The sequence below is a fragment of the Theobroma cacao genome, chromosome 9 (genome assembly GCF_053813885.1).
Source record: "Theobroma cacao isolate CCN51 chromosome 9, ASM5381388v1, whole genome shotgun sequence".
In the NCBI taxonomy this organism is placed as follows: domain Eukaryota; kingdom Viridiplantae; phylum Streptophyta; class Magnoliopsida; order Malvales; family Malvaceae; genus Theobroma; species Theobroma cacao.
Window position 1 is genome coordinate 1,213,402 of NC_142647.1, and position 27,877 is coordinate 1,241,278.

The 27,877-nt window shown below is 35.5% G+C and overlaps 3 protein-coding genes and 2 pseudogenes across 9 annotated transcripts; 2 read left to right on the forward strand and 3 right to left on the reverse strand.

The window, feature by feature from the left end:
- Positions 1–206: 206 nt before the first annotated feature.
- Positions 207–2,976, reverse strand: LOC18587767 (ACT-like superfamily protein). Of its 2 annotated transcripts, none has more exons than XM_088809911.1 (8): positions 2,958–2,976; positions 2,326–2,397; positions 2,161–2,212; positions 1,962–2,076; positions 1,811–1,878; positions 1,034–1,720; positions 858–962; positions 207–769 (listed from the first exon to the last, which is right to left on the reverse strand). In XM_088809911.1, exons 2-8 carry the CDS (start codon positions 2,394–2,396, stop codon positions 407–409), a joined length of 1,461 nt encoding a protein of 486 aa, XP_088666037.1. In that variant the 5' UTR covers position 2,397; positions 2,958–2,976; the 3' UTR covers positions 207–406. The 2 variants fall into 2 exon arrangements, with proteins under 2 accessions (XP_088666037.1, XP_007011818.3); XM_007011756.3 differs by lacking the exon at positions 2,958–2,976 and adding an exon at positions 2,585–2,904.
- A 1,022-nt stretch (positions 2,977–3,998) lies between these two features.
- On the reverse strand, positions 3,999–11,662 carry LOC18587768 (TRAF-like family protein). The gene is made up of 10 exons (XM_007011757.3): positions 10,038–11,662; positions 8,977–9,450; positions 8,582–8,883; positions 7,402–8,127; positions 7,047–7,325; positions 6,674–6,835; positions 5,645–6,583; positions 5,331–5,546; positions 4,972–5,232; positions 3,999–4,685 (listed from the first exon to the last, which is right to left on the reverse strand). The coding sequence occupies exons 1-10, from the start codon at positions 11,419–11,421 to the stop codon at positions 4,341–4,343; spliced, it is 5,088 nt and encodes a 1,695-aa protein (XP_007011819.3). The 5' UTR covers positions 11,422–11,662; the 3' UTR covers positions 3,999–4,340.
- Positions 11,663–16,651: 4,989 nt separating this feature from the next.
- On the forward strand, positions 16,652–21,384 carry LOC18587769 (protein FAR1-RELATED SEQUENCE 6 pseudogene; annotated as a pseudogene). Of its 4 annotated transcripts, none has more exons than XR_016028342.1 (3): positions 16,652–16,809; positions 18,225–18,400; positions 19,089–21,384. The product of XR_016028342.1 is annotated as a protein FAR1-RELATED SEQUENCE 6 pseudogene, transcript variant X4 (transcript). The 4 variants fall into 4 exon arrangements; XR_016028339.1 differs by having other exon boundaries at positions 19,157–21,321; XR_016028340.1 differs by having other exon boundaries at positions 16,661–16,809; positions 18,190–18,400; positions 19,157–21,321.
- A 239-nt stretch (positions 21,385–21,623) lies between these two features.
- Positions 21,624–24,217, reverse strand: VAMP711 (vesicle-associated membrane protein 711). Its single transcript, XM_018127656.2, has 4 exons — positions 23,449–24,217; positions 22,670–22,860; positions 22,219–22,382; positions 21,624–22,017 (listed from the first exon to the last, which is right to left on the reverse strand). Exons 1-4 carry the CDS (start codon positions 23,663–23,665, stop codon positions 21,927–21,929), a joined length of 663 nt encoding a protein of 220 aa, XP_017983145.1. The 5' UTR covers positions 23,666–24,217; the 3' UTR covers positions 21,624–21,926.
- A 2,461-nt stretch (positions 24,218–26,678) lies between these two features.
- On the forward strand, positions 26,679–27,708 carry LOC18587771 (14 kDa proline-rich protein DC2.15 pseudogene; annotated as a pseudogene). The gene has a single exon (XR_016028391.1). The product of XR_016028391.1 is annotated as a 14 kDa proline-rich protein DC2.15 pseudogene (transcript).
- The last annotated feature ends 169 nt before the right edge of the window (positions 27,709–27,877 follow it).

A 27,877-nucleotide genomic window follows, 5' to 3' on the forward strand; every position in this document is an offset into this window, starting at 1 on the left:
TACTCCAAAATATCTCAAATGTCATGCAAAACAAACCGAAAAATAAAATTTTTTTTATATAAGAGTAAAGTTAATACACGAAATTTACTAAATGTATAAATGTAAAATTATATAAAAAAAATACCAAATAGAATATCAACTAGAGAGAATTTTTTTTAAAGAGAATATTCATTTAATTTACTACGTACAAGCCTAGAATCAAAGAATTCAAAACATGGAAATATTGTGTATTTTTTTTTTATATACAAAACCACCGTTTTCCAAAGAAACAGTCCAATTTGCATATACATGGCTATACAAATTTGTTGAATCCTTTTACTTCATTTACATTCCTAGCTAGGAGTGTAAGAATGAGCCTGTCTTTGTTTTCTTTGTTTAACTGCCTACGTATATTTACAAGGGTTTTTCACTTGATAGGAATAAAGTTGTGAGAGAAGCGTTCGATTTGAGACTTGAGAACGTCTCCAAGAGAGAACAGGCCAGGTGATGGCCTCGGGGAGGAGGACGAAGAAGCTCTCGGTCGTCTGATGGTATCATTCTTCACTTCAAGGTCTATCACGTCCATCTCTTTCTTCACTGACTCCACGAAGTCCATGTCGACGTCGACCTCGTTCCCCGATATGTCTCTCACGTAGAAAGCGTTCACTGCTTTTTCTCCTTGGGTTTCTACATCTGCTCTAACCACTGTGAGACCGTTCTCCCTCAGAAGCCGAGTTATATCCGACAGAAGCCCTACCCTGTTCTCTGCACTCAGCTCGACTCGAACTCCCTGCCATGATGCAACCGATTGGTGAGGAGAAATGGTAGAGAGTGAAACGTTTGGTTTGGTTTGGTTTGTTTTTCAGTGACAGCTTTACCTCGCAAACCCGGCGTTCTATAGCTGCTTCCAAGCATTTTATAACTCTATCTTTTTCGCCCTCTGTACTCAAAGCATATCCGTCTACATGTCTTATGAAGTATTCCTGAATTTCCATAACAAATAAGTATAAAAGAAGGAACAAACATAAATGGAAATTGAGTGGTAGATACAAACCTGGAATGATCTACCTTCACGAGAAGTAATGGAAGCATGGAAGATCACGTATTCCATATCAATAAGCGTACACACCGTGTCGAACATGAGCCTTGGCCTGTCTTTACATTCTATGCTCACGATGGAGTACCATTTCTCGTGACAATTCTCAATGGAGACCACGGTCTTTCTTCCCTCTTCGTCACCGTCTGACCCTGGTGGCGGTGGTGATGTGCTCATTGGCTCAAACGGGGGCCCGTCGAAGTCCCCAACTGAAAGCATAAGCTGATGTAACCTGCGTTCCACATCAGCCATGTTGGTGCCTTCGACGAACTCAGCAGTCTTCACTTCTTGTGGGCTGGTCGTGTCGAACCCACTTTGTATTGGTGTAGTGGTGGCTCGAAGCACGGTGGTGAGGTGGTCCTCGATGGTGGCAAGGCGGTGGGGATCATAGATTGGGGTGTCAGTGGACTGATCGGAGATGTAAGCTACGCAAGCCAAACGAGCATTGTGGCTCCACGCATGTGCCTCCACAACGTTACAGTGGAGGTCAGCTAGGGCAGCCGATATCTCGGAAAAGAGACCTGGCCGATCTGTTCCACTCATTTCTATAGCGGTGTGCTCACTTGGTTGCTCGCAGTTGAAAACGTCATTGCTGCAGGCCTTGGCCTTGACAGTGTTTTCGCTTTCCCTAACTGTACCTAAGGCCTGAAGTCATCAAATTAAATTTTCATGTGAATCCCTCCATTATGGAAATAGGTTCAGAATTTGCAGGCATTGGAACCCAACAATATTCACCTGCTGGATATAGTTAATCACATTCTGATCTTTAAGTTTGTTTCCGTGCTCATCTTTAACATGAAATACTGCAAACAAAAGAAAGAAACAATCAGCCCCCATGTCAGAAAGTTGAAACACAATGAGATTCAATGAAAATTAAGTGGTTTACCATCCATGAACCAGCCAGCGTCAGAGGAAATGTAGCTCTTTAAGATGGTGAGGTTCATGTTTGTCAACACTTGCACCACTTCCAGGAGGATGCCTTGCTTGTTCACGCTATCTACCTGCGCCATGATCAGAAAAATCATTAATTCTTGTTAACTTTATCCCACCGTATAGCTAGGAACTCGCTTTTTGTTCGCCGTTACCTTGATCACGGTGCAATCCTCCATGCTTTCGTTGTCAATGCAAACTCTACAGCTGCAAAGGGAGAGCGAAGGTATAGGGTTCATCAGAGGGACATGAAGTTTTCCAATAACGATCACAGGAGGGGATACCTTAATCATTTTAAAATGCTTAAAAGGATTACTTACGGGGGACCATATATCCTCTCTGGGAGATTATCAAATTCAGGATCAAAGTAAGGCCAACAAACCTTCATCATGCTGCAAATTACATTGAAAATCATCAAAAACCAATACAATCTTGAAATTACTTCCATTCGGGATCATCTTTGTGCATTGTATACCATTCAACAAGCTTTGAAATGGATCGAATATTGATATATATATATATATATATATATCATATCTTAAAATACATAAAAACAAGAAGAAGAGCAGAACAGCTTACACAGATGTAACAATGTAGTGAGGGAAAACGAAAACCCAAGCTGATAACCAACCCAGCAATGCCCAGAAGAGAGAGAAGGAATCAAGATGATGTCAGTCTCTCTCTCTCTCTCTCTCTTGAAGAAGAAGAAGAAGAAAAAGAGGAAACAAGAATACCAACAGAAAAGAAAACAGGTTTGGTGTCACAAATAAATGGGAGGAGAAATACAGGTAAGAGAGAAAAGAGGAGGCATAGCGGGGGAGATGAGTGTTTGATTGCTGTTTCTTAGGTTTGTGTGATTGGGAGTACGATTAGCTTAAATAGAATGTCAAAACTTAAAACCGTGTGGAGGAGATTGCTTTAAAGACTAGTTTGCGTTCAGAGGGACACGTACCAAAAGTCAAATACATTTATCGGCCACGTTTTGCTTTCATTTTCATCATGCATCACATGCCGTATCCTAGGTCTCTGCCTCCTTCATCCTAGGATTTCGGAAGCTTAGAACGAGCCAGTCTTCCTGTCAATCAGAGAAGTGTCCTAATATATAGCCAAGTGAAGTACATGAAACGAAAAGCTAGCTAGTACTTGCAGAAGTGGTCTTCCTTCACAAAATACTGTAGTATCTGCTACGCAAATCTGGTTTGAAAACAAATGGATAGTGAGAATAAGCAATGAAACATGAAACGAAGATTTTGGTTTGAATGATTCAGTAAGAATCAATGTCTTATTCTCAAAGTGTTGAAATTAATTTCATTGTTTCTTTTTTTTAGCTAATTGTTTAAAAAGATTTTCGCACGTGCTTAATTGAATTTTTCAATTTTTATAATAAAATTACGATAAGATTAGTTACACGTAAAATATGATTTAATTAATTAAAATGAACACGTGATAAAATGAAAATTTAAAATTATAAATCACTGTTAAAATTTTTATGAATTAAGAAAAGATTATAATAAAACTTACTTTATTTCTCCGCGTTAATTATATTGACTTCACAATGTTTATGTTTGATGTAATGAGGTTTAAATGAAATCATGCATACGTGACAACTTAAGCGATTGATCTTTCTTGATGACCAATCCGTTTGCGTACAAAAACAGGCCGAGCATTGTCAATGACTTACGAATTATGACATCTATCCAACCAGTAGATGCATGATTCCCTTCCAAATATTGGCCAGGCTTAGCCTAGCTACCTATATATCCTCCCCTCATGTATGGATTCTATTGTGTTGCGATAAGGTGATTTGACTAGCCAAAAAGATAATGTTAAATTGACCATCATCATCATCATCATCTTCCTAATCAAAAGAGGAAGAAGCCCAGACCAGAGCTTTAACGCCATTTTCATGGCCATTTTTCACACTGGGATAGAGCATGCAAGGATATTTCAAAGGATACAAGTAAAATGGCAGAAAGAGAGTAATCAGCAAAACTTTTCAAAGGCCTATAATTAACTTTTATAAAAATTGAAGCAAAGGGGTAAATGGCATTTCCAACTGTTAGTTCTATTGGGTGAGGCACACATTCGATCAGCAGAACATGCAATACGTACCCAGCCCCTTTCTTGACCTGGGAGGATCTCTCTTTTATTTTTTCTTTTCTCCTCACAAATGTGCTCCAACAGTTCTACCAGTCAAAATGCCCATAAAGAAATTCAAAAAAAAAGAGAGAGAGAGAGAGAGAGAGAACATCTCGATCAAATTGAGATGTTAAGCAGCTCTATGGGGGTAAGTATAATGCGTAGGCACAAAAGGAACATGTGGGGCTCTAGAAAATCAAGCATGATTGAACCAAGGCCCTACAGCCCCGTTCACATGCCCATTGCTGTGGATCCCTACGCCGTTGGGGATGAGGGAAGGTGGCAGCCCGACAGCCATCGGTGGCGGTGTTGTAGGGTATAACCCATGATTATGTGGGATGGTATGTGGACTTACAAGAGGACTGCCAGCAGGACTGCCTTTATGCTGCTGGAGGGCATGGATTTGCCTGAGCCCTTCCTCGTGAATCCTTGACAAAGTTTCCAACTCCTTCATGGACAGAGCTTCTAAACCAGCACCGTAGAGGGGGGCATGTCGTGACATTTCTTCTTGAAGTGAAGCCTCAAGGGTGTGAATATATTGCTGCAGAAAACAAGGCAGAAATGAGAAAGAAACACTGACAAAAAAGCATTCAAATTTGACTTCCTAAGCTCACAACGTTCCGTGCGAGCCCCCAAAAATGATGATTCAGATGCAAACTAGACATCTGAAGGCAAAAGGGTTGAGGAAGAGCAAGATATGACAAGTTCAAAAATACCCAATCTCCTTCGCACTATGTCTACCCACTAAACAGTGGAAACCTCCTACAACTTCAAAATGAAAGATGATGATAAAATATAAAAGACAGGAACTATGGTGAGGCAAAAACCTGGCAGGCCTGCAACTTGGATTCCATGCCATCGATATATGCTTCACACCTCGCAACCTGCTCTTCTTTTTCCCGCTTTTCACCTTCAGTTTGCCCAACTGTTTGTGTCAATCTGCGAACTTCATCTTCTAGCGATTGACGAATTTCTTCTCGAGTCACATTCTCTGTAGCATACCGTTTCAATTCTTCATCAAATCTTTTCCGTGCAGCTTCAGCACTCTTCAATCTTTCAGCAAGAGCATTCTTCTCCTTTACTACCCTCTGTCACATACAAAACGTGTCAGATAAAGCACCAAAATAGCAGTCAATCCAAAGCCAAAACAAGAGCAAAGAGATGTCACATTTTTCATCACAAGTACCTTCAACTCATCACGTTTCCGAGACTTCAACTGGGAGAGTTGTGTCTCTGCATCATGAAGACGATCTTGAAGTGCTTTCTTCTCAGCAGTGAGCTTTGCAATTTCATCATCCCTCTCTGAGCGATGCCACTCAAGTTGACTCTCAATATCCTGTATTTGTTCGAAAAATTCCTTCCTTTCCCGAGCAAATCGATCCATCTCAGCCTTCATTTCAGACTGTCATTTTATAAAATGTGTTAATTTTAAGAACTTCCTTAAAAAATACAGATAGGAGAGCAGTTCCCCGGACTTTATCATTACTTTAAGACACATACCTTGAGTCGATTATTTGTGGCCTCGGATTCACTTAATTTCTGGGATAGAGTAGCTTTCTCCCTAACCATATTTGAAATTTCAGCCTTTCTCTCTTCCCCCATGTGGATAATTGCATCTTCACTGGCACATAACTGGTGCCAAAGAGCTGCCCGATCAACATTTGCAAGCTCAGCAACTTCCCGCATCATGCTTAGGACAGGTCTAACAACCTCTTGCTCCTCAGAAACCAAAATAACCAAAATATCCAAATCTAAGTCTCCTTCACGACTATTTTCTGTAGTACTGGTGGCACGATCAACAAGCCTCTTCAGCATCCTCCCTCGGTATGGCTCATCGACATACCACTTAAACAATATCGTATAAAGCATTTTCACAAAGCCCCTGACACGAAGGTCTCTAGAGAGTGCCAGTGTCTCAGCAAGACCCAGAACTGACGTGAAGTCATCCCGTTGAGCTCTAAGCTGCTCACTGGCTTCTCCCTCTACTGCAGCGTCCCCATGCTGAAAGCTTTCAGCAACATATCTAGCACTAAGATGCAATTTCTGAGCTAATCGCCTTTCCAAGACCATGGCTACACACTGAGCCACAATGGCTCCTCGAGCCACAGCTCTCTCAAACGTTTGAGAAGCTTCAACAGCAAGGCAAGGTATAGATAACATCTCAATGAGGACATAAATGTCAGAAAAATGACGACCAGCACAAAAAGCCTGCTCATCCACTACATGCAAGCTTTCAGAACTGGGTCCATTTTCACCAAACAAGAAGAATCCACAACCCATTGCCGAGCAATTTTCAACGAAATCATCATCACAATCAATATCTCTTAGTATGGTCTCAGCAACATCTCCCCAACTATTTACAGTTTTACTTAAAAAATCAAGAACACAAGGAGACACCTCTGGACCCAAACTTTTAAGCCTAACACGAACAGATCTGACCTACAGAAGAGAACAAAAACAGTTATGTATGCTTCAGGAAATTATGTCTATATGCAGAATACAACAATGAGAAGAGAAAGCAAATCATACTGCTTCTGGAAGATGTTGGCATTGGGATGCAGCTTTAAGGATGAAATCTATGGTTGCAATCAGAGGTTCATCATTTGAATCTGTCAAGAGCTCAAAAGATCGAAATAAGACACGCTCCCACACTTCGCTGCCGCATTCTAGTTGACTGAGAGCCCCAAATACCTGAAATAGAAGAATCATTGTAAACCAATCAACGATTAAGAAATTAGTTTTATATTATAAAAAAAAAACATATTTGAAAACTATAGTACATTCAAACTTGAGGCAATTGTCCTGGAAACTCCCTCATTCTCTTAAAATACAACCTAAAAACAAAGCCCACAAATACCATTTAAGTAAATAAAAATCCAGTCCTCTACAAAGACTATCTTACAGGTATCTGCAATGCAGGCTCTGCATCTGGCTTTTGAAGCCGTTCAAGAAGCGCATAAGCAGCAAGTGGATGCTCTGAATGCTCTACCAATTTAGGCACCAATGCAACTAGGTCAGGTTGGAGATGCTTAGGAGCTTTATCCAAAACCAGAGCAATCTTTTGTGCAGACTGAGGCCTCCGCCTTGGCTCAGGACAGCCTTGTGGAACAGCTCCGTCAAGGGCTCTCAATGAGTTCACAATCAACCCTAAAAGCTCCTCAGATTGCTCCGGCCACTTGGTCTGCAAACTCAATTTGTTCATGCAGTTAATACATGAAGAGTAATCAAGTGAGTTCAACATTATTTATATATCATACCTTTGAGCGAAGTGAGGAATTCTCTGAATAACCCCCAGCAGAGGTTTCTGGTGGAGAAATAGGCTGTCCAGGAATAGCTATCAAAGAGACATTAATCCCATTCATATCTGAGCTCTGTACAGCAGATGCAGCGCTACCATCATCCACACAAGAATCCAGTCTTTCATACACAGGAAATTGAGCAGATTCTGCAGCTCCATTTTCCCGATCACAATCCAGTGGGCTAGCAGCTTCACTACCATCAGAAGAAGGTTTAGAATTTGCATCGGAAGAATCACCATGTGCACCTCCTTCTGAGGGTTGGCAACATTCAACCATTATATCCAAGAGTAGATCAATAATTGCCTGCTGCAAAACTTTGACCCCCATTAGCAAATTCATCAAACTCGGGGAAGATTCATCAGTCTTTGGAACCTTCTTTCCATCACCACTACCAGAGATCTTTGTTGGAAGCAGCAAACGTTTTACTTTGGCTGGGTCATCAAGGTAAACACGAAGCCCAGTCAGAAAACCAGCAATTGCTCCAGCATCCATCAGAAGTTTCTCTCGTAAAGTGACCTGTGGCTGTGATGGATTATCTCCATATGTCAGGTGAAATCCAGCTCGGGAAAGAAGATTTCTAAAGATATCTTCTTCGTCTCCACTTATTCCTTCACTATCTTCAGAATCAATGAGTTCATCAGGATCAGTTGTTAGAGCATCCTGATCATCCTCAGAAGCAAAAACCTGGCAAAAGTGAGAGGAAGACACATCAAAATTGATCTTAATTCATTAGAAATATATCAAGAAAACAAAGCCCATTCCACCTAGGAAAGAAAGAGATATTATAGATTAATTTATAATAGCTTTTACTAGTTCCTTCCTGTTTCCAAGAAAGTAATCAGCATGGGAACATAAATGAACATTGCATGCAATAGAGGGATGCAGAAGAATCTGGCTAAATATTTGGGTATGGATCAACTTCACACAACATTCAGGACAAGCCATAAACACTTTCATAGGGCATGCAGCGTTAAAAATCTTTTCTGTACCATAAGTCATCTGTAACAACTAGCAGATTACACATAAATAGAAAGCCCAAAGAGACTAACCTCTAAATCCAAAAACTCAAAATAAACAAAACTTGCCTACAGTGAATAGTGAACAACATATAAGTGGAACAGATCTGAAAAAGACTAACCTCAAGGTCTGAAAACTCAAACCAAGGGCAGCAATCCAGTATTTCACAAACAAAAACAACAGTGTCACGCACAAGAAACCCTGCATCTGCTTCTAGCATATCTGACACCTTCATGAATTGCAAAACAGAATTATTCCATGTCTTTGTGCAAATAGAAGATTCCTTCCACACAGTCTTGGCTGGATTTTTTTGATTCACCACAGCCATTCTGTATCTAACCCAGAAGTTTTTGTCTGGATCACTACCAACTGATTGATCACTCTCTAAGTATATACATATGGTGTCAAATGACTCATACACACCTGCATCATGAGAAACAACCAATTAATCAAGAGAAACAAGTAAACAACAAAAGGACATGTTCAATGCAGCATTGATAGGAGACAATCACCCACCAATTCGAAGCTCACATCCACCAGCTTGAAAAAATTTGCTAAAAATTTTGCGTGTTTCCATTATTTCCTTGAAAGATAAGAAGTTCTCCACCTTCCATGTGAATGCACTTCGCTTTCCAACCCTTTCTATCTGGGGAGCAGTATTTGCTGACTCAGTATCCTGATCAGTGAAATCCTGCATTACTGATGTCTCTTTCAGAATCAGAACCTCTGCAGAGAATACAACAGTGTCCTGAACAAGAAACCCAGAATCCTGATCAAAGAGGCTGGTAAGTGTCACAAATTCACGCCAACCCCAGTCCTTAGCAGCTTTAGAGTAGCGGTTCTGAGATTCTTTTGTAACTGACTTCTCCTCCATCCTTTGGTTCACAACTGATAGCCGATGACTTACAAAACAGCTCCAGTCACTGGTTGTAGTTTTTGAATCTGTAACCTCAAGAAACACAGAAAGGTGGCATGGTGGCTGAGACTGCCCTGATACCATCAAGCCCATAGGAAATTTCAATCAGTCCACTTTCCAAACACAATTTAGCAACCATCAGCCCAGGTCACCCCGTCTCAGATGCAAGGATCATAAGACTGATGGCAAACCAGATTACAAAGGTAAAACATTGCTCTTGCTCCAGAGGCACAACCAAAGAAGCAATTTTAAATGATTTTGAGTGCAGGGACAAGACTATAGATGTATATATATAGTGACATAGAACTTCAATACCAGTATTGAGTGCTAGAAAATTTTTCACTTCCCTAAAGAAGCCCTAAGCAAGTGCTAGTAAAGCCAAAACATTTTCAAGTCAATCAGATATGAAGTTAGAGATACAAGACCAGGCTTAAGCTAACCAATTACTATTGGATTAAAAACAAAAAATAATTGCAGTGGACAACTACCATAAGCATGTAACCATCTCTTTAGCTCGATCCAATAAGATAAAAAGATAGAAACGCAAAACAACAAGACACATCATTTCCTTAAACTTGAAGTACCAGACTCAGCTTGTCTATAGTATAATGACCACAAAATCCAATTCATTACTAAAGAATTTAAAATGAATCTTGCTTACCTCGAGGATAAACAATGAGACGGCAATCCCGACTCCCAATCTGAAATCTCCTACTCTTGATACAAAGACCTGTTATTTTCCTTTTCTTCAGAAGATCCTTCAACCTTGTAAAATTTTCAATCCTCCAAGTGAATTTCCCCATATGCCCATCAGACTTCCTCGCTCCACTCCCAGTCCTCCCTGAAATTAACCCCCCATTCTTTGAGAAACTACTAAACTCCTTGATCACATGAAAGGAAGTACTAAATACTGCAGTATCATCCACCAAAAACCCTGCGTCCAACCCAATAAAATCTGACATCTTCATGTAGTCATTCCACCCCAAACTAGTATTATCCCCACTCTTATTATCCGCTGCAAACCTTCCATACGAGTCTCTATGCATATGATTTGACCCCGGTTTCTGATTCAGCACTGACATTCTAAACAAACACCAACAACTCCTATCAGCTGAACTCGCTTTCTCAGTATCCTTACTCTCCAAACACATAGACAAATACTCCTGCCCGTTAACCGAGCTTTGATACACACTAATCCTCAAATTACACTCTCCAGCCGGGAAAACAGGGCTCATTATCTTCTGTGTCTTAATCATTTCCTTGAACAAACTAAAATTATGCACTTTCCAAGTGAATTTGCCACTCAAAACATCGGAAACGGGACCGGCGACAACCGAAGAGGAAATCATAGAAGACAATGAGGATTGAACATCGTTATTATCACGTGTGAAATTAACCGATTCGTTCAAGATTAAGATATCGGCGGTGATTAAAAGGGCGTCGTTGTTAAAGAGATAACCTAATTTGGAATCGAAAATAGTAGCAGAAGGTGTGAAATCGCACCAACCGTGAGATTTCTTCTTGCTCGAGAAGCGATGCCATGAATCGCGATGAATGGTTTTGGAATCGTCGATTAGATTGACGATGGCTAAGCGGTAGCTAGCGAAACAGTCCCATTTCGACGACGAAGTGCCCCGCGGGTCCATGATTTGGAGATATATGGATATGTAGCCCGGCAGAGCCTGGGAGTCCCCTTTCGGATACACCAACAAACGGCAATCGTAACCTCCTACCTCGAAGTACTTGCTCCACAGTGCCCTAGCTTTGGTTCTCGGAAGATTATAAACCGTCCATCTGCAAACCGCCGAGTATTCTCCCCGCCGATCGACAACTACGGTTTCCTGGGCCCCACCGCCACCGTCTCTTGACCCCACCCCAGCTATGTCATCCACCGCCGTTATTGATGTCAAGTTTTTGCCATTGTTGTTGCTCTGTGGGTGGTGGTTTTCGGATACCGATGCTGAGGTGGCGGTCTGTGATTGGTCTTGTAAGCTAAGCGTAGAGGTACACGACGAGGAGACTGCCTCAACTGAGCTTTGCTTCATTGCCGCACTCTCTCTCTGTCTCTCTCTCTCTCTCTCTTTTTCTTTCTCCTTTCTTCGGATTTTCTGATTTTCTCTCCCTCTGCAGCTCTGGTTTTATTAATTTCTTTTTTGTTTTTTACCAAAAATTATTTTTATGTAGTTTCTTTTTGTTCCCCTTTTTAGAGAGAGAAGAAAAGAGAAGGAGATGTATGTGGTGTTAGAAGGTGAGAGCAGGAGGCTTTTACACAATCAGGCCTGCACTATACTTAACCTGGACCTTCGTTGCCTTCCCCTGCGGATGCTGGTGATGATCTGGTGCAGCCGAGGGAGGGGGGCTTTTATGAGGTTTATCTCCGCCGTCCGTTTGGCGGACCAATTTTGGGCTCGGATTGTGTGCACGTGCGTATGTGCCCACATATAATGGGGCCTATTCCCTATGCACGTGACCGAGGTTGATGTACATTTTTCTGTCCCTGGAGTTCATCGGGCAACGTCAGCATTTGGAGAACTTCGGGACCCATCATCACATATATCTTCTCTCCAATTTGATTTTTGCGGTAGTGATTGACGACCGTCCATTGAATTTGATCACGATCCGCCGCTGTGATTTTTTAAATCAAGTAGGGCGCTGGATTTTGTATGATACAGATGTTTGTGTGATATTTTATCTGGTTCCATCATTACATGAAAGAGCAGTTCAAGGATTAGTAATAATAAAACAAGATAAGATATAGTTTGATTAAAAAATCTAAGATCAACTTAATCTAAGAGCAGTTCAAGGTTTTATTACATCCACTCTATCTGGTGGAATGTCCGAGTAAAAAAAATTTAATATCTAAATTTTAAACACTGAAATATGTATAAAATAAAAAAATTTTAAAAATTAAATTTGTTAATAAAATTGAGTATTATAATAATATATATTTTTAAATAAAATATGTATTTTTTTATTAATTTGTTAATTAAAAATTTAAAAAATTAAATTTTCAACATAAAAATGAATAAATAGATAAAATGAGTTTTTAGTATCACACGTATTGTATCACACATATTGGATATTTAATTAAAACCATACAATATATTAATTTATATTTTTTATTAATAATGTAAGATATAATATAATACGTATCGCGTATCATATAATATTAATAATTACAATTTTAAAAATAATTTATTTACAATGATATTATTAAAAATTAAATACTTATTAATTTTATGATTATACAGTTTTTGTCGGATATAGATATTTTATCTGCATTCCGTCATTACATGGAATAGGGCCTAAGAAGTTCTAATGGTAAAAAATGAAAAAAATATATATTTCATTAAAAATGAAAGGCAATAGCTTAACTTTATTACAGTCAATGCTCTTTTACTTATTTACTCTGTCTACTATAAGTCTTTTTAACCAATCAAATTATATTCTAAAAATATTTTTTTTTTGTAATATTACTGAAAAGTAAATACTTTTTGGCTTTATGGTTGTATAATGATTTTATGATTTTCTATTAATTAGCAATAAAAACGGGATGATAATAGGTATTTTGTAATTAGATATTTTATATTATCCAACCAATTAGGTTAAATATTTTTTTCTAAAATGAGTTTATAATTTTCTATTAACTAGCAACAAAATGGGGATAATAATAGATATTTTATAATGAGATATTATATACTATCCATTCCGATTAAATAAGATATCATATAATAGGTTTAGGCAAGGTTTGCATAATAAAACTACTATATATCATCGTTTTGATAAATAAAATCTCTAATTTTTATTAATAATATCATATAAAATTATTTATTTATTATTTTTTTAGTTAACTTCAATTTATTAATTTAATTTTTATTAAAAATATATATGAAACTTGAATTTAAACTTAATTTTATTTCAAATCCAAATTCAAATTTTTTTGTGAGTATTAATAACCAGATTCAGATATTAAGTATGAAATTTTAATTGATATCAAATAAAATATGAATAGGTAATTTAATTGAATTTATTTTGAATTTAATGAATACTCCTATTGTCATTTTTATAAACTATTATTAGATATATATAATTTTGTTTTTTGAAAGAGCTATTATTAGATATATTAATGAGCCATTAAGTCTTATGGTTTAAGATAAGAATAAAGCTTATTAAGCTGCCCAATGTGCAATGCAATAACTGTTACATTGAACACAACATGTACTATTTTTATTAATTTAATCTCTTAATTTAATCAAATGGAATAAATTTGATTCCCATAAAAGAAAGTAGGCAGAATATCTAATTATAAAATAGTCTAATGTTTCCTACAATGGGCTTTTTAAAATAAATATTTTTTCGGGAGGTTGAAGCCACGACCAAGATCTGCATTAGACTCACTAGTTTCCTTATGTAAGTAACATCTACACCTTTCATTAAAAAATTTTACCATAAAATTAATGCAATGTGATATTTTATTTTATTTTAACAGAAAAAATATTAGATAATTTCGAAAAAAATCTATATTTAATACACTGTTAGTTTATTATATATAATACGCTATCACTTTACCATAAATGTCACTTCCTAAATATTAATTTTTTTGAAAAATGCAATCAACTGTAACATTTATCACAAATTACTTTGTAATTATTGTATTATATTTACAAAAGATAACATGTAAATTGCATTAAATTTGAATAAATGTAAATGTACGATAAATTTAAAACTCATTGTACAATAGGTGTTAATATTTAATCAATGCTTCTTGTCACATGTATAAATAGTCTGTTTCTTATGTCACAGGGATGGTATAAGGTTAAATAATCCACAAGAATAATTGATGAAACCGTCTTAAAATGGCAATTTACAATCTTGTGCACTTGTTGCATTATTGAGTTTGCAACTTAATCCATATACACTCAAAAGCTTCTTAGACTACAATCGGCAACCAAATACAAATAGAAGGTTACGAGTCAAAATTATACGGGTTTCATATGTATATATATATATATATATTGTTACTTAATATTTTATTCATTAAAATAGATAAATAGTAATAAATTTATTTGTTATTTTTTTCTAATTAAAATGTATGTTTTATAACTCAATAATTAGGATTAGTATTTCAATTGATTAAATTGATTGAAATTAATTAAATTCAGTTAATTTAATTTGATTTTAATCAGTTACTTAGTTCAATTATTTTGATTGTTTTTTACATTTAAAATTTATAATTTAACAGATAAAAAAATTGATAATTAATGATATATACTTTAAATATGTTATATATATAACAGAAATATATATAATATATAAGGTAAATAGTAATAAATATTATGAATATGTTATATAAATATAAAATAGTGTTTAAACTGATTAAAGCTAAATTAAATTTGATTATTGCAATTTTAGGATTTAGTTCAATTGATTGAGTTACTGTTAATGAAAATTCGGTTAATTTAGTTTTTGAAAATTTAAAATTGGATATTCACCTAATTCGTTAAAAAATATTATTTATTTTTTCAAAATACAAAGATAAATGACAATTTCTTTTAGGGGTACCCATCGTTTATATATTTTTTTATTATTTAAATAATTGAATAAAACTGATGCTGATTGGATTCGAACCTAGATAAGGAAGAAATACACCAAAAGTCTGTATCATATTGATCAATAATTTCCTTTATTAAATGTTAACAAATATATTAAAATATAGTTAGTTAAACTACTAATGTGATCATATGAATATATATAAATAAAACTATTATTATATTATTAATTATGTTTAAATAATATGAATATCATATCATATTATAAAGGAATATAATTACTATTATATACATTTTTAATAAAAATGTATTTACTTTTTATTTTTAGTTAAGATTACAAAAATTATAACTTATAATATATATATTTAAAGAGAGTATTTGAGTTTATAATAGTTTTGGAATCTAACTATTTTTTTAATTTCATGTAATTAAAGACAAACTCATATAGTTAATTAAATTAATTCATTAAACTATGATTATTAATTAACTCGAAATGTTTTTAAATATATATTATATATTGAGTAATATTATAAGAAATATAATTACTATATTATATATACTAATACTTTTAGTATATATATACTTTAAATATAAATATATTTAATTTTTATTTTATGTTAACATTATAAAAATTATAACTTATAAAATTATTAATTGTAATATATACATATATATACACTTTATAGTATATAATTTGTAATGTCTTTTAACACGTACACTTTCTATTATATATTATGTTCATTTATAAATAATATAATTACTATTATATAAATTAATTACTAAATAATATATATACATTTGTTTATATAAATTTATAATGTATAAACTTAATTATCTAAAAAGATGTCATGAGATTATAATAGTTTTGAAACTTGGCTATTTTTTTAAAATTTCATGTAACTAAGGACAAATTTATACAATTAATTAAGTTAATTAATAACATTATGATTATTAATTAAATTATAATGTCTTTTAATATCTATATTTTATATACATTGAGTTTATTTATAAAGAATACAATTACTATTTTGTATATACACTATAATACTTTTAGTATATATACTTTAAATATAAATATATTTATTTTTTATTTTGTGTTAACATTATAAAAATTATAACTTATTAAAATTATATTTTTTGTTATTTAAGTTTATGTTATTTGTTTGGATATTTGTGTTTAGTTATTTAAGTTTATGTTGTTATTTTGATATTTATGTATAGTTATTTAAATTTATATCGTTGCATGGATATTTATTTTTAGTTATTTAAGTTAATGCTTAAAATATTTGTTTTTGATTATTTAAATTTAAATTTTATTATTTTTATTTTTATTAATTTAATTAATAACTAATTTTATGAAATACGTAGAGAAATATTATTATATATGTACACGGGTTTAAGTAATTGGGTACTATAAAAAAAAATTTAATAATTTTTTTAATCTAATCAAATTTTTAAAAAGGTTAGGGTAATTATAGAGTAATAAAAATGTAATACTTAAGATAATAATTTTAAAATTATTCAGATAATTAATAAAATTAAAATAATTAATTTTTTATAAAATTAGAGTTAAGATATCTCAAAATTATAAAATACCCAACCCTTGACATCCCTAATTCTTTTACTTAATTTAATTCGTAAAAATACCAACTGCACGAAGGAGCCGCCACCAACCCCCAGCAGCACAGCGCACGCATCAATTTGTAAACATAAAAAAGCGACAGTCCCCACGTGTCAGCTCACAGAGTCGATAGATCTACGAAACGTCTGTAAGCCCAAGTGTGAGACTCGCATTTTCCTTTCCCAACGCCAACTCGGAGGCTGTGACTCAGGGCCACCTCCCCGATTCTTCCTCACCTCACCCATCCCGCTCAGCGATTCATCGTAAGATCATCTATAATTTCAACTTACCGTCAAATTTGAAGGTGTTTTTTTCTTAGCTTAAATTCTATCTGTTTGACTTAGGGTTTTGATCGATTTGGAATTTTGTTCGGTTGCTGAGATAAGTAAAGAACTTATAAATGAAGTAATCAATTGATTATTGACAAGTGTTAGGCTTGAAATTGGATGGTTTTAGTTACTACTGAGTTATAACGGAGTAGCTAGATACAAAAAAATTGACCTTTTAAGTTTCTCAGCAACCAAACGGAAAATAAACATTCATGATGCTCATATCTCATGAACTCTATGATTAATTTTAGTAAATCAATATTTGGGATTAAATCAGGGACACGAAATTTAGGTCCTATTTGGTGGTTATTTTTTGCCATTTGCTTGGGGTCATAACATAGATTGATTAAGCATTTGATGATTAGAGTTCTTTTTTTTTTTTGTTGCAATTGCCTTTATGGCTTATTGTTTAATGGAGTTAATGTCTGGTAATTTGTTACCTGTAATTTACATAGTATGATCAGTCTGTTGAAAGGATTATATGTTCCAATTTTAGCTTTGAATACAGCTGGAGTTCCGGTTGGAAATGCATTTTCTTACTGATTTTGAAGTATAAGTTTGGGGCCAATGAAGTTTAGCTGGAAAGGAATTAGAATGTGGGGGCGTCTCTTATGTATTTTTGTTGCAAGGGTTTTTGCTAAATTTAGTTTATACTTGAAAATCTCTCGCATGTGGTTTTTCTGTTTATCTACGCCGTGCATGTCATCATTATTGCTGTTCGTGTCTACATCATCATGATGTCAGCACCTCAATGGGCACACGTTCTGTATTGCTATTCCATTGTTACTGCTGCTATTTCTAGCTCCTGAGCTGTCAAATAGATTTAGTTGTCTGGCTTGGTTGAGACTTGAGATGAAGGAAATATAGAGATATTAAGGTGTTATTTTGCAGACAATCATATTGAAGCATTTGTTTGATAAATCCTGGAATAACCAGTTCTGTTCCACTCTTCACGTCTCTGGGTGCGTATTGTGTAACAAACTGATCAGTATATTATGTTGTCTTCTTCCTCTCGTTGTCTGATGTTGCTCTCTTAGGTGTTGGTGCTTGGACAATTTTTTTAAGTCTCTTACAGAATTTAATTCTTTATTCTTTGCTCACAGTTCTTTGGGTGTAAATTGCGGAAGCTTATCTGGGAATCTAATTATCTTGTTAGCGTGAAAGAAGTTTTTACAACTTTAATCTTATGAAAGGGCATTCTACTTCTTTCTTGAAATTTTCTTATTATTATGGTCTTGCATCATTTGTATATGCTTATAATCTGCTATGGTGGGGCTAGTTTGCTATGCTCATTAGTTTTTCACAAGGTTGAAGGTACATTTTCTTTTTGTGGTGAAATGATGCCGTAGGCTTGCTAAAGTGGTTAAACTATGCCAAAGCGGGAAGCTTGTGCTATAAGCAGATAATCCATGGGCTTCTTGGAGCTTCGAAATCTTTTGCTTGATTATGGTTTGATAGGGAAGCTGATGGGGCAAGTTCATTGGCATCAAAAACATGATCAACGGTGGTATAGTTTGGGCTGAAGGTATGATTACATTGTTTATCTTTTTTTCCCTAGTTGCTAACTATGTATGATTGCAGTATACCACAGATCTTAGTTATTCTCATTCCATTTGATCTCTTTCCCATTGGGTCTCTATGATTTGTAGCTTGGAAATTCACCATTGAGTTTAACATTGGACCTTGTAACAGAAATGACATACAACCATAATGATGGCCTAGTGCAAAAAGAAAGGAACAGAAACTGTATTCTCTTGTACCAAATCCTTGTTGACTATCTTTACTAGGATCCACATCTGTCACATTCATCGGAGAAGTCTAATGTGTGCCTGAGAATTAGCTTTTTTTTAAGGAAATGCTATTCTTGTCTGAGTTGACATTGCTCATTTGAATGGGTCCAGTCTCCAAGATTAAGTTTTTAGATATTTTAATTTTATTCAATACTTAGTCCAAGCAGAACAGTTAGATACAGTTGATTTTCTTAGAGGCTTTATCTAATACTCTTATTATACTTTTAGCAATATATTCATTGTATTAGAAAGTAGGCTTTTCCCTCGTTGTGATGTTTACCATTTATTCCTCCTAGTTTCTGAGCATATATGTATCAGATCCTTGTACAATTTTTTTGCCTTTTAGGTTTGTTTTTCTTACAAATTGTTGCTGCAATAAACTGGATTGTAGCATACTTTTGATTATTGTGATGCTTGATACAGGATTTCCTGTCTTGTTGACCTCATCTAAATTTGATTCATAGAAATGTTACCTTCTTGCGTTGTTGCAGTTTGAATGTTCCTTCAAGTTTGTTTTCCAGATGGAAGAAGTTTGTCTCAATAGTGAGCCAGTCTTTGATGAGGTTGATGAGTACGAGGGTGAGGGAGACTGCAGTGTAGTGGGACATGATGATGAAACTGGTGCAAAACTTTCAAAGAAAGAACCACTTCCACCTACTGTTGGTTTGGAGTTTGATTCTTTTGATGAAGCTTATGACTTCTACAATGTCTTTGCTAAGGAACAGGGTTTTGGCATCAGAGTTAGCAATTCGTGGTTTAGATCCAAAAGGAAGGAGCGTTATAGAGCAAAACTTAGCTGCAGTAGTGCCGGTTTTAAGAAAAAGAGCGAAGCCAACAATCCAAGACCAGAAACAAGAACTGGTTGCCCTGCAATGGTAGTCATTAAGCTTGTGGACTCTAAAAGGTGGAGAATAGTTGAAGTTGAGCTTGACCACAATCACCAGGTGAGTCCACAGATCAAAAGATTTTACAAGTCTCATAAGAAAATGATTCTTGCAGCCAGTATGGCACAACCACCAGCAGAACCTGTTACAGAAATACATACTATCAAGATGTATCGAACAGCTGCTTTGGATGCTGGGTCTAATGGTTACTCAAATGTTTCTGAAAGAGAGGGTATTCATCCAGCTGATCACTCTAACCATTTGGAACTTAAAGAGGGAGATGCTTATGCCGTTTATAATTACTTCTGTCGCATGAAGTTAACTAATCTAAACTTCTTTTACTTGATGGATTTTGATGATGATGGCAGTCTGAAGAATGTATTTTGGGCTGATGCTAGGTCCAGGACTGCATGTGGTTACTTTTGTGACACTATTGTGATTGATACAACATGCTTGGCAAACAAATATGAAATTCCTTTGATTTCTTTTGTTGGAGTGAACCATCATGGACAATCTGTGTTGTTGGGGTGTGGCTTCCTCGGACATGAGTCAGTAGAGTACTTTGTCTGGATCTTTAGAGCATGGCTTAAATGCATGCAAGGGCACGCCCCACAAGTTATTGTTACTGATCAGTGCAAACCCTTGCAAATTGCTGTCTCTGAGGTTTTCCCTAAGGCTCATCATTGTTATTGTGTGTGGTATATCATGCACAGAGTTCCAGAGAAGTTGGGGGGATTGAAAGGATTTGAAGCAATTAAAAGACAGTTAAATAAAGCTGTCTATAACTCCCTGAGGATAGTTGAGTTTGAAACTTCTTGGGCCGAAGTGATCAAGCAGCATGGACTTGGGGATAACAAATGGCTCCAAACATTGTATGAAGACAGGAAACAATGGGTTCCAGTGTACTTAAAGGACACATTTTTTGCTGGAACGATTCCTATCCAAGAAAATGAGAGCTTGAATGCATTTTTTGATGGTTATGTACATAAGCATACATCTTTTAAGGAATTTGTTGATAAGTATGATTTAGCTCTGCACAGGAAGCACCTGAAAGAAGCTGTGGCGGATATGCAGTCAAGAAACTCATGCTTTGAATTGAAAACAAGATGTAATTTTGAGGTGCAGCTCTCTAAAGTATATACAAAAGAAATCTTTAATAAGTTTCAATCTGAAGTTGAGGGGATGTACTCTTGCTTTAACACAAGGCAGGTGAGTGTAAATGGGCCAATAATAACTTACATCGTTAAAGAAAGAGTCGAAACTGAAGGAAATGAGAAGGAGGTTAGGAATTATGAGGTTTTGTTTGAGACTAGTCAGGTGGATATCCGATGCATATGCAGTTTGTTCAACTACAAAGGTTATTTATGCAGGCATGCATTGAATGTTCTTAATTATAACGGCGTGGAAGAAATCCCCTCACGCTATATACTGCCTCGGTGGTGTAAAGATTTCAAGTACAGGCATGTTGATCGAGGCTCCTGTGACATTGATGTGTATAACCCAGTTTATTGGCATAATCACTTGCATAAGTGTGCAATTCCAGTTGTGGAAGGAGGAGCACAATCCCAGGAACACTATAAGATTGCACTGCATGAATTGCAGGAATTATTGAACAGATTTAATCTTGTAGAGGACAGCTTAGTGTAACAGAATATATAAAAAACCCCGAATCCAATGTTTTAATTACCTAGAAATACAAGGCTTTTGTTGTAATTACGAATTAGATGTGTTTAGAAAGAACTCAATAATTCCTTTTGGCTGATTTTTCATAAGCAGTTGGATTGTTAGTCCTCCCATGGAAATGAATGTTAAACCCTCATGTTGCCTGAGTTAAATTGACTGTTTCGAGTTCTTCCAGAATACCCTTATGTCAATCTCATTGTAGATTCTAAAATTTGGCATTTTTGTTTCGAATTTGATCATGTTTACGTTCTTACAATCTAAGAGATTTCGGTGAGCTCCAATGATGTTCATACGTGAACAGCTTGCCACACTGGTACAATGGTGTTTGCATAACTAAACCAACTCTATAGTATACAAAATAGGAGTAGCAATGAAGACAAAAAAAGAAGACTTCCCACAAAAAATTACAGTCCTGGATATATATTGAGTCATCAAGCCATGTCTTCAAACAACAAACACCATTAACCGGTTCCAAGTTCCACGAAGGAACATGGTTACACAAGCGCAGCACGAAAGTTCTTGCTCTTCACATTGAATAAATAAACAGTAAATACAACTCACTGCAGAGGAAGTTGAAACAGAAACATCCCATCTACCCCCTAGCAGAGATTAAAAGACGATCAAACAAAAACGGAAACATAAGGAAAAGGGCGCATGAGAGTGGGAAAGGTGCTCAAATCTCAAACTGTTGACCTCATTTTAGGCAGGAAGGTAGCGTGATCCCGTGACAAACAAAAGCCAGCACAACATAAACAATAATTAGGAGGAGGATTATCAGAGCAACCCTGCAATGTGGAAAGCAAGTTAATGAGTAATAAATTCATCCATCCTGGTATCTCTCCTATTTCAAGGAGCTAATTCACACAGAAAGCTAACTATTTTGAACAATGGAAATTATGCTCTTCTTAAGTAGTAAATTTCACTTCCAAATTTAATGAAGTGCATGTAAACATGCAAAAAAATGGGGTGAAGTTCAGAAAGCATACGTAAGCTTGACATTCCTCCACCATACTGTGTTTCTAAAACGACGAGCTTGCTTTCTGAAGCGAAAGGTATTTCCTTGCATGTTAGCAGTTTTGTCAACCAGCAATTCTAAGCGGTCACCTCTCTCTAAAACTTTGTCGATATTCTCTATCATAACGTTTCGCACCTATTAGAGTACAAGAACAACATTAGACCACAGTCCAAAAACCAAAAAAACCACAGCAGGTTGAATGCCCTTGAGTGAGAAGGCCATAACTGCAGGCGATAATTAAAGGTAACACGTTAAATGGTCGATAATAGATCAAAATTTTTTATTTTATGCAAGCAAACAGCAAAATAATTCATCGTCAAAGTAGGTACAAGCTCATCCTTATGCATTCAAATAGAATACTAGAATCTAGAAGTATTAGAATAGTAGAATCTATAATCTGATTACATGCACTCAAAACCTACCTGACCCATTTCACCTTTTAGTCGATTTATCCTATCTGCATTAGGGTCACTAGAGTAATATTCCATTTGCTGGCTCAAAACCCTTGCAAATTCATCATTCATGCCGTAAGGGAGGGCTGAAAATACTGCTCGGCCATAAGTCCTCACAAATCTCTGATGAATGTCTTCAAGAAACGTAAAAGGAATACGCCCTGCAAAAGATACAATAAACACATTCCACCTTAATAACCAATAAAGTTGTCATCAGCAGCAACATTTGGACCAAAAAATTCTTAAACAACAAAGCGATACGCAAAGCAGTCGCAAACCACATGGATACTATAGCTATAAATTCTGAATTTAATTAGTTAAAAAAGTAGCAGAATGTTTCTGAATAACATAAATATTGCCGTCTCCAACTCAACACACACTAGAAGGGAAGTAATCATTCAAAAGCAGAAGGTGAGTGATGATTTCTCGGAACATTGCATCTATTGCTACTATTGAAGAAATAACATGATCATCACCAAAAGTAATCCCTTTTACCATTTCCCCATTCTATGAATTAAAATTGCATTTTTGAACTTTTAATCAAACCCGAGATTGTCAACTAAGCATAAAACTTCAACTTTCTTCTCAATCGCCTACTTTAATCTCGAATTTCCAATTAATTTAGAAATCAATACTTAACAAAGCAATTGAAATTGAAACATAAGCCTATCGCGTCAATCAAATATACGTTCGCTTTCGAAAACAGAAAAGAAAAGGAAAACTTATTCCGAGTGAGATAATTGGCTTACTTCCGGCGGATTCGTCGGCCATACAAAGAACGGTGAGGCCATCGGTGCGTTTGACGTGGAAGATATATCGATCTTGCGAGTACGAAACGTGCGTGTCGTTATTCCCAGGTATTTTCTCTAGAATTTGCCTGGCGATTGCGCTGGCGTTGGTCGTCGCCGCCGTAAACTCCGCTAGCACCACCGATCCTCGCGCCACCAGCGCGTATAGTATCGCCATCTTAATTCCAACCTCCCTTCTCTCCCTCTCTAGATCGCTTCGACCGATGTAAATAGAAAATAGCCTCTTTCAGCCACCTTTTCCGTTCCCACCTCAGAATTCCCTTCTCCGGATCAAAAAGACGGAGCTGGATCGCAATTAGATAATTCCAAATAAACACATGCTCCCCCTTTTCCTTCTTTCTCGAACTTTTCAGCAGTAAATTACTAATCTTTTGATTACGGAGTTAAGAATTTTAGATTAATCAGCTGAAATATTAAGAGATAAAACTGTTAAAAAAAATTATTACTACAAGTACTCGAGAAAAAAGCCCAAAGGTTTAAAATTGAAGCTGAAAATTTGGCGGTAGGGTGAAATTGAAGTAGAACATGGGACAGTAAAGGAAGGGGAAAGAGGACCGATTCGCTTTTTCTTTGGGGTAGGAATCAGGAAGGAAAGAAGGCTCCTTGGCGTTTTTTTCTCGATCTTATTCTTTGTTCCGAAAAAGTACAATTAGAAACATCCCGCTGTCTGGTTTGGAGTCCTATCCATTACTTGAGAGTTGGTTTTCTGTCGGCGAAAGGAATTTTAGGTCAAAGCACATTCTTGTATTAAATATTTTGATGAATAATAATAAAAAATAATTATTCATTATAAAAACTTATTTTATTTAAAATATAATATAAAATTTAATTGAATATAATAGAACAATAATGAATTTATTTGATCAATAATTCATGAATTTTTTTAGGGTTTGTTTTTTTTTCGTTTGTAAATGTTTGTTTTTTTCTTATTTTTATGAAAGTTAAAGATAAAAGTTTTGACTTTGATATATTTTATATTAAAATTTTGAAAGTTTTTACAAATATAAACGTTCAATATCTTTTAATAAAACAATTTTAAAAAGAATTATGAAAAAAAGTAAAATTTTAATATGAAAAAAAGTAAAAGTATTAAATATTTAAAAAATGAGATAAAAAATAAATTTTGACACATTTTAAAAGAAAGAAAAAAAGAGAATGTAAGGGAAGGATTAATACCATTAAATAATTATGAACAAAAACTTTGATGTGAGCATAGAAAAATGATAGGCAGGGGACTTGCTTTGGAGGTTTGGGTTGGAATTTGGAGGCCAGATGAAGGATTGATAGGCCTGAAGAAAGGGTGGGTTGGTGGGCTTTCACTCACTTGCCTTCCCTCACAGTAACATGTCTCTGTCCATCAATATGAAAAGATAGGACAAGCTTGGGCCTAGGCCAGGCTAATGGAAATGGTCCAACCATATGTGACTTATGGGGACCAAGGTGAACTGAAAAAGAAGACCACCCTGGAAAATGGGCCTTGGCATGCTCTTTTCAGCGTAAGCTATAAGCAAACTTCATTTTCAATGAGAAGATCAAACATTAAAGAGTCTATCAATCAACCCCTTTTGGAATTTGGTCATCTCATAAAATTATCCAATTGAACCTTTATTCTTTCATTTTCTCTGATAAAACATTTATTTTATAATACAAATATAATCGTCGTTTTCAATGATAACGGCTATTTTTTATATATGTAAATTTTGACAAGACATACGTACTAATTATAATAAGAGATAAAAACAAAAGTACGATAAAAATGGAAAATTTTGGCCAAAACAAGTATAATTCAAGACTTTTTTTTTTTTTACTTTAATCGGTTAAAGGAAAAGGAGAAATGACTTTGCATGGAGCAACCTTACTGAAGTGCCTAAGGTCATGTGAATTTTTTTTCCTTTTTCTGCCAATCCTTTTTTTTCCGATAACGTTTTGGGGTTTTCTTCTTTGTAGATAAGAAATTCATAAGTTCATATAAGATGTTCATCTCTAGTGCCTATGGTCCTACATATCTAGTCCAAACTTTGGACAAAAATATCTTGATTCCTGGCTCACGATGTGTCAAACCATAGCCACCCGAATCCACCTTATTCTCATCTATATATTCACCACAATATCTGCTGTTGGAATATTTTTTACAGTTAGATGTACACAATTTACTCACATGAGAGAGTTTAATTCTACATATTGGTGCATAAGAAAATTAATTAATTAATTAATAAATAATTATTAAATAAACACATAATTCATTCGTTTTCTTATGTAATTAATTAATAGAAAATTTTTATAAAAAAAAATTATCTTTTAAGATCGGATATTCGAATAATTTAGAGAAAGAATCACATTGGGATTGTATTAATTAAAGTATTAAAATAACTGCAAAGATATGGGTGAAGGGGTAGTCCAAAGCATGTGTGTAGCATCTAAAACAGGGCCTCACGTTTCAATCATAGAAGAGGACGACCACCCACAGCATTTCAATCAACATCGCTTGGTCCGGCAATTAGATTTGCTAGCATGTGCTCTGAGCTGCATACAACACCCTTATTGCTATCAATTATTGAAAAATGAATCAATACTGGACAAAACTCAAGACAAGTAGACAAAAACGAATTCATGTTTATTGTCTCAACCCCAAGAGCTGGAATCCATTTCGGTGAAAACTTACGGTGCCCTTGAGCTTGCCCATCCCCCAGCTTTTGCTAGGTTACCAGTCAAGCAACTTGCACAAATAACCATCACCAATTGTCCAAGTTGTATAACCAGCTTGTCTTGTGCAATACGAAACTCAAATGTTTAGTGGAGCTGAGGAAGATTACAGGGAAAGCTACATTCTGTGTATACTTCCAGAAAAATAAATTTTTTTTATTGATTTTTTTTAATTAAGTTCTAAGTTGATAGATCATAAATATTTTAAGTTTGGTGATAATATGAATTGTGAATAAATGTTTGTTTTGATTATGAGAACGTTTGGTTCGATTATTTTAATTGACGGATATTTTCTTAATACGTTAAGATATTAGTATAAGATTGGTAATATGATACTATTAATACTTTTTCCGACCGAGGAAAGAAAAAGTGAGAGAAATGAGAGCTTAAAATTTACACTAAATGAATAATTGAATACCCCTTTCTTGTCCAAAGTTATATATTTATGAGCATGGTTTTGATGGAGAGGCAAGGGTGAAGTCAAGTTTATGGGGCCATGAATGCATAATTTTGTTATTGAGTGAACCTCCCGTAACTGCTTTGATAGTATTGAGAAACAATAAGGAAAGAGATCATGCAACTTTCCTGCCCAGAAGCATACAAAAATCCAACTACTACATTATCATCCTTTTTCACTCTCTTCCACTCAATCAGACTCCCAACAGCCACCTCACAAATTTCCTTTAAAAACGCTGCTTCTGGTTCTAGGAAGGCACCCCAACTCGTTCGAATATCTCCAGTCACTAAGTAACTGTAGCAAGCAGCCGCTGCAATGGCTTCCAAGCAAATCTGTGCCCTCTTTTTAGTGTTCTCTCTTCTTCTCCACTCAACATTCACCAGCGCCTGCAATTCATGCAAACCCAAGCCCACACCCACTCCTCCTCCTCCTCCTTCACCAGCATGCCCTCCACCACCATCATATTGCCCCAAGGACACATTGAAGCTAGGTGTCTGCGCTGACCTCCTTGGACTTGTCAACATAGTGGTGGGATCACCTCCTTCAAGCAAATGCTGCGCTTTGCTCTCAGGCTTGGCTGATTTGGAGGCTGCCCTTTGCCTTTGCACTGCCATTAAAGCCAGTGTACTTGGAATTAACCTCAACATCCCCGTTTCTCTTAGCTTAATCCTTAGTGCATGTCAGAAGAATGTTCCTGCTGGCTTCAAGTGTGAATAAGAAGCCCCGAAGTTTCCACGCTAAGTTTGCACTTGTACTTTGACTTGTCAGAATATCATCATGCCATTGGTGTTGGAAAATTTACTAATGTGCTTTAATTTGTTGCTTTGATTAGTTTGTTTTGAAGTTGGAAACAAGGTTTCTTTTCTTTTCTTTTTTTTTTGCTAGGGTTTGTGTTTTACATTTTTAGGGTGTCTTATCCCAAAGACTCTCCCATTGTGTGATATTTGTTCAAGTTGAATAACTAGGCCTGTGGGTTCATTTACCTCAGCCTACATGTAATGTTTGATTAATGTTTGTGAATGTGAAGTTGATTTTCTTTATGTTTACTCAATTCAATTTTGGGCACAAATCTATATAAAATATGATAGAAGCAGGAATCCTTTTGCTTTGGGAAAACAGTTGCTGTCCCAAACAGTTAAAAAACCTTGCTTCCAGCTCTTTTAAGGTTGATTTAGCTTGTAATGTTGGAATCAATTTCCTTTATTTGCA